Source organism: Fusarium tjaetaba (genome assembly GCF_013396195.1).
Source record: "Fusarium tjaetaba strain NRRL 66243 chromosome Unknown NRRL66243_c0000442, whole genome shotgun sequence".
In the NCBI taxonomy this organism is placed as follows: domain Eukaryota; kingdom Fungi; phylum Ascomycota; class Sordariomycetes; order Hypocreales; family Nectriaceae; genus Fusarium; species Fusarium tjaetaba.
Genome location: NW_023501638.1, coordinates 2893 through 8458, shown reverse-complemented (window position 1 = coordinate 8458; position 5566 = coordinate 2893). Strand labels below are relative to the sequence as shown.

Below are 5566 nucleotides of genomic sequence, written 5' to 3'. Positions count from 1 at the left end.
GTGGCATGATGCACTACAAAAAGTCATTCATCCGAACCTATTCTACCTAAATGAGAACGCCAGCGAAGCCGGTGGCTCGCAACAAAAGGAAGATTCCTTCCGCGACGAGGCTTCTGCAGCACCAGCTGGTGATTTGATGTCCAGCTTACCAGAAGAAATGCGAGCCCAAAATCTTATGTGCTACATTGGACACGAAGGCACATTTACCCCAGCTCATCGTGAGATGTGTGCATCGTTAGGTCAAAATATCATGGTAGAAGCATCAGAGGGCGACAAGGGCGAGAAACCAGGAAGCTCCATCTGGTTCATGACGGAAAGCAAGGATCGCGAGGTCGTTCGAGAATACTTTCTCTCCATGCTGGGACACGATATTGAGATTGAGAAACACTTTGCTCAAATCAATGCGTGGAAGAAAGCACCTTTTGACGTCTATGTCGTTGAACAGCGAGTCGGCGACTTTATTCTCATTCCACCCTTGGCAGCACATCAAGTTTGGAATCGTGGTACTCGAACCATAAAAGTAGCATGGAATCGGACGACTGCCGAGACCCTAGAGTTGGCGCTGCACGAAGCCCTGCCAAAGGCTCGTCTTGTCTGTCGCGACGAACAGTACAAGAACAAAGCCATCATTTTCTTCACTTTACAGAAGTACTATCGCCAACTTCAGAAACTGGAGGAGGATGCAGAGATGACATCGATGAGTTTCATAGGACTTGGTCAAGACATTCTCAGGAGCTCACCTCGTGCTAGGCAGCTTGCAGGTGACTTCAAAAAGCTATTCAGTCTGTTTACTGAGATTCTCATCGATGAAATGTTCGCACACAAGGAGAAGGACGTCGAGTTCATCGAGTTTGACTCGTGTATCACATGCTCATACTGTCGTTCGAATATCTTCAACCGGTTTTTGACATGCAAACATTGTACTCGGACCCTGATGAACGGCGATGAGGATACTTATGACGTTTGCATGGAATGCTACGCCATGGGACGGTCTTGTGCCTGCCTTTCGGGTCTCCAATGGTGTGAGCAATGGTCTTGGGCCGACTTGGTCAACAACTATGAGGATTGGCGTTCCATGATTATCAAGAACGACGGATTTGTTGACTTTGAAACCTCGCCTCAACCCTTAGAGATTGCCAGGCAGCGTTCAGGAAAGAAGTCACTGGCACAAATTTGCCAGGAAGCCTTGAGAAGACGACCCTGGAAAGACATCACTCAGCCAGAACGTGAAATTACGCCAAGCGAGTCAGAGCCCGAGGTCGATGGCGAAGGAAAGCCAAAGAAGAAGTACAAACGCAAGAAGAAGAAGGGGGAGCTTAGGCGATGCCACGTCTGTTGTCACAAGGACTATGCCTACCGAGTACACCAGTGCACCAACCCTGGCTGCACTGAATCCTATTGTTATGGCGTTCTTTATCGAGCCTTTGATATGCTGCCACAGAAAGTGCTTGAGGATGAGCAATGGCAATGTCCGAAGTGCTTAGGTATATGCAACTGTGGCCACTGTCGCCGCCAAGGACATACAGACCCCTACACGCCAAAGAATACTCTGCTGGGACATGATACCCGCCCGATTGCCGATGATCGAAGTGTGGAAGCACTTGTTGACTTCCGAGTCCACAACCTCTCGTGGCTGAAGGCTGCTGGAGAAGAAAGTCGCAGCAAGGACAGCAGAAGGATGAAGAGGTTAAGAGAGCAGGCCGACAATGCCAAGGCACAAGACATTACCGAGCAGGATGAAGCAGATGACTCCATGCAAGACGCAGAGCATGATCCTCCTAGCGGGATGCACGTACCTGGCATGAACGGCTACGGAGATCAGAGTCATGTTCTTGGTCAAGGCGACCAGTCTATGGCTGATAACACCATGGAAGGACCATATCCACAATACCACGAAGAGAATGCTGGACCGGCCGATCAGTCCATGGCGATGGATATGTCACAGGCTGAGGACGCCGATACCTCCCTGTACCCTGATCCTTCACTGGTGGCACGACAGCGCATTGGTATGGGATACTATGAACCAGACGATACACCTGACAAGATTCTCTTTGATCCTTTTCAGGCTCCATCCGAGGAGGCCATGCGACCGTCCGAGCCAGATATCCCTGAGTTCGTCAAGAAGTCTATTCGCGCAGCCAAGAGAAAGGCCAAGCGAGAAAACGAGGATCCCGATTTTGTTGTTGGCAAGTCCCACCACAAGAAACCTCGTCTCGCGGCAGAGCCAGAAGCAGATTTTCTGGATAGCATGGACCCTGCGCTGTTCAATGGGCCGCCAGCTGCCCCTGAGGCTGTCATGGATCAGCCGGACCAAGATACAAGGGACCCGAGTACTGCACAAGACACGGGAACAGACGGCGCCCAGAACACGCCAGATGAGACCCCGGCTCCAGGCCCGGCTGCGGCTCCAGTCCCATCTAAGAAACGGGGTCAGCTGCTGTTTGATGCAAATGAGCCCGAACTTCGACACGCCAAACCCATAGCATCATACGTGGAGGCGGACGTCGACTCAGACGAGTTCGAAGAAGAGCGCACGCAAGCAACAAAGCCCAAAACACCCGTTGTTGGCGCACAGGGGGAGAAGAAGTCGGCTGTCGACATGACTACTGACGCAGTTCATGCCTTGCTCGGAACATCATCCCCCGCACCGCAACCCTCCATTGAGAAAGACCCTGAGTCTGCCCTTGAGACCAAGACTCCCTCTAAACGTCGTGGTCGTCCCCCTAAGGCTTCATCTGCTACTTCCCAATCTACGCCAGCTAGTTCTTCCAAGAAGCCAACAGGCGGCCAGAGAGGTTGGCCCAAGGGTCGACCTCGAAAGTCACGCTTGCCTCAAGTTTTAGCCGCGGATGATCCAAACGCATTCGCTGACGAGTCCATCCAAGACCAAGGCGAAGACAGTGACGTCGATCACAGCAGAATGGTTGATGAACTCGAAGCACAGCTAGTTGCCGAGCTCCGTACGGCTCCTTCGGAGGCGATAGCAGAACCTCCTCAAGCCCAACCCCGACGTCGAGGAAGGCCTAAAAAGTCTGACGTAGCCACCATTGCAGCGGGGTCATCTGCTATAGACCCTTCAGAAGCAGACGTCCGGTCAACATCAGGCAACCCTGAGGATCGAGTCTCGCGAAGCGCTCGCCGTACTCGACGATCAGAGGGTATTGATGATGGATCTGCTCGGGATTCTGTATCACCGCCGCCGCCGCCCAGATCGGGCAACGGAGGAACGCAGCTTATGTCTATGGCTGAACGAATGGCACTTAAGGGGAAGAAGTTCAAGATAGGCAAACGCAAATCTACAACTGCCTCGGCCAATGTAACTGCAGCACAATCAGGGGCATCGACACCCGCGCCAACCTACAAGGCTCCTCTGGCGGTAATGGAGGAACCGAAGGAGGCTGCTCGTAGTCCGAGTCAGCACAGTGAATATCTCGGTAACAGATCACCCTCTCAATCCTCGGCCCGTGACGATAGCTCGCGCGGCCCTTCGCCACCACCTCCAGCCCGGCGACCTCCACAGCCGACAGTTGTCAGGATTGGCGATACAGATTCGGAAGCAGACATGAGTGATTCGGTATCAGATTCTGGTAGCGACGGGGATATTCCGGCAAGACGTGGCGCTGGTCGTAGAGGCCGAGGGGGTGGGCGAGGTCGAGGCAGAGGTAGAGGTAGACCAAGAGGTAGTGGAAGGGGGCATTGAAGAGTCAACAGAGCGTGTAAGAGGTTTTCTTTTAATGCGCACACTGATACCAATGATGGAGGACTTGAAAACATTTGCGTTCACAAATTTTCGGTCGATAGGAGTTATCAACGAATTCATTGCTACACCATGGTCTAATGGCGTATGGTATACATATATTAGATAGTTAATAGGTTCAGAATCATGTCTGTGATAAGCCCAAGTCCTTTTCCAAATCACTCCATCGTCCGTTTCGTTTAGGGTCTAATTTCCTGAGAATCTGTAACCAAGATGTCACATCACTTCGACTCTGGGGCTCGAATGGCTGCCCCGTGAGCTGGCTCAATGCGATTGTGTACTCAATGAGAGCCTCGTAGATCCATTTTATGTCCTTGTAGTCTTGTAGTAGATCCTTGATTTCGGTTACTTCATCGTCAATGTATGACTTGCGCTCCTCCATCGTCAGATTTGGCGCTATTTGGCGGCTTGATGAAGGATCTGCGAGGTTCAATACTAGGAACTGGTGATAGTACCATAAGGACTGGTCTTCCGGTCCAACATTCAGCGCTTCGCGAATAATCTCGATTTCTGATCCAGATTAGCGATTGTTCAATATAGTGCAGGACAAAACAAACCTTTGTTCAGTATATCTTTGCGAGACGCGTCGTCTGCTTTGCGCTCATTCAAAAGCCTTGTAATGAGCTGACTTCGGTTATGCCATGCTGAGAAATTGGACAAATCCTCATGGATCTTTTTGGTGGTATACTCAAACTCGAGCTCTACCAAGCTCTGCCCGTTGAGCACGGAGCTCTCAAGCTGCGCGACAACGTGGCGACGGTAGCCCCAGGCGTGGAAATTTCTTCGATCTTTGGTGAGCATCTTGCTGACAAGACCTAGCTCCTCTTCCCAAATGCGCCGAGCTATAGGTACATCAAGTCTTTCGATGGCGCGGTCAAGGGTCCATAGTCGATAATTCCATATCCAGTAGCACTTGGGGAATTCCATCAGCAGAGGAACAGTGAAGCCCAGTTCGGAGCGTATCACGTCGGTATCAGCATCGCTATCAGTCGTTGTACCAGTCTTCCCAGCTGTCGGGAGGCTGGGGCGTGGCGGGATCTCGGTCGAGGAGGAGGGTAACGAAGCGTCGGAAGAGGCTGTGTGAGTGTCTATCGCTGAGGTATTCTGCGACTCCTTCGAGAGCGGCGATCCAGCCGAGGGTTTGGACAATAAGCCATAGATTAGACAGCGCCTGCGGGCGTTCCATATCGTGTAGTATTCGGGGTTGAGGCGGAGTAGCTTGGATGTAAGCTGGAATGTTTCGGTACCGTAGTTGTTGTCGGATATCTGCATATGCGTGAGAAATACGACCCTTGCATTTTCGGCTAGAACTGACCTTTTGGCGTATATCGTCCTCGAGACCACGGTATTTTTGGATCTTGACGAGATCCTGCTGGCGCTGTTCTTCTGTCCGTGACCGCACCGCGCGGGCTATGCCGTGCTGCAAGCCTTGGGATCAGCATCAGTTACGGTGGACTAGTTTGTTGGGGGGTTGAGACTAACACTGGTCATTCTGAAGAGCCTCGGCTTGTTGATTTATTCAGCCCTGATCGTTGCTCGCGATGGGATTGTAAAGGCTTGTGAATGTTTTACTGCCGAGCTGGACGATATGACCCCGCGTAAGAGTGTAGGGTAGCGTGATGTGGAATGTTGATGATGTCTTACTGCTCCGATATCCTTGACTTACCTGCGGAGTACCTTAGTAGGTATTCAGAAACCCAGCTCGGAGCTACAACAGACGTTAAATGACTCACAGGGTACGATCTGCCGATATCATTATTTATGTTCAATCATTTAACAGTTAGTTTGAGAGAATAGTATAGTTACTAA

The 5566-nt window shown here is 51.3% G+C and overlaps 2 protein-coding genes across 2 annotated transcripts; one reads left to right on the top strand and one right to left on the bottom strand.

Annotated features, from left to right (window-relative positions):
- Positions 1–250: 250 nt before the first annotated feature.
- FTJAE_13589 (uncharacterized protein) lies at positions 251–3700 on the top strand (the record flags this gene model as incomplete). The annotated part of the gene is made up of 1 exon (XM_037346747.1): positions 251–3700. One exon carries the CDS (start codon positions 251–253, stop codon positions 3698–3700), a length of 3450 nt encoding a protein of 1149 aa, XP_037199387.1.
- Positions 3701–3881: 181 nt separating this feature from the next.
- Positions 3882–5248, bottom strand: FTJAE_13588 (geranylgeranyl transferase type-2 subunit beta; the record flags this gene model as incomplete). Its single annotated transcript, XM_037346746.1, has 4 exons — positions 3882–4267; positions 4315–5023; positions 5073–5177; positions 5240–5248. 4 exons carry the CDS (start codon positions 5246–5248, stop codon positions 3882–3884), a joined length of 1209 nt encoding a protein of 402 aa, XP_037199386.1.
- Positions 5249–5566: the final 318 nt, after the last annotated feature.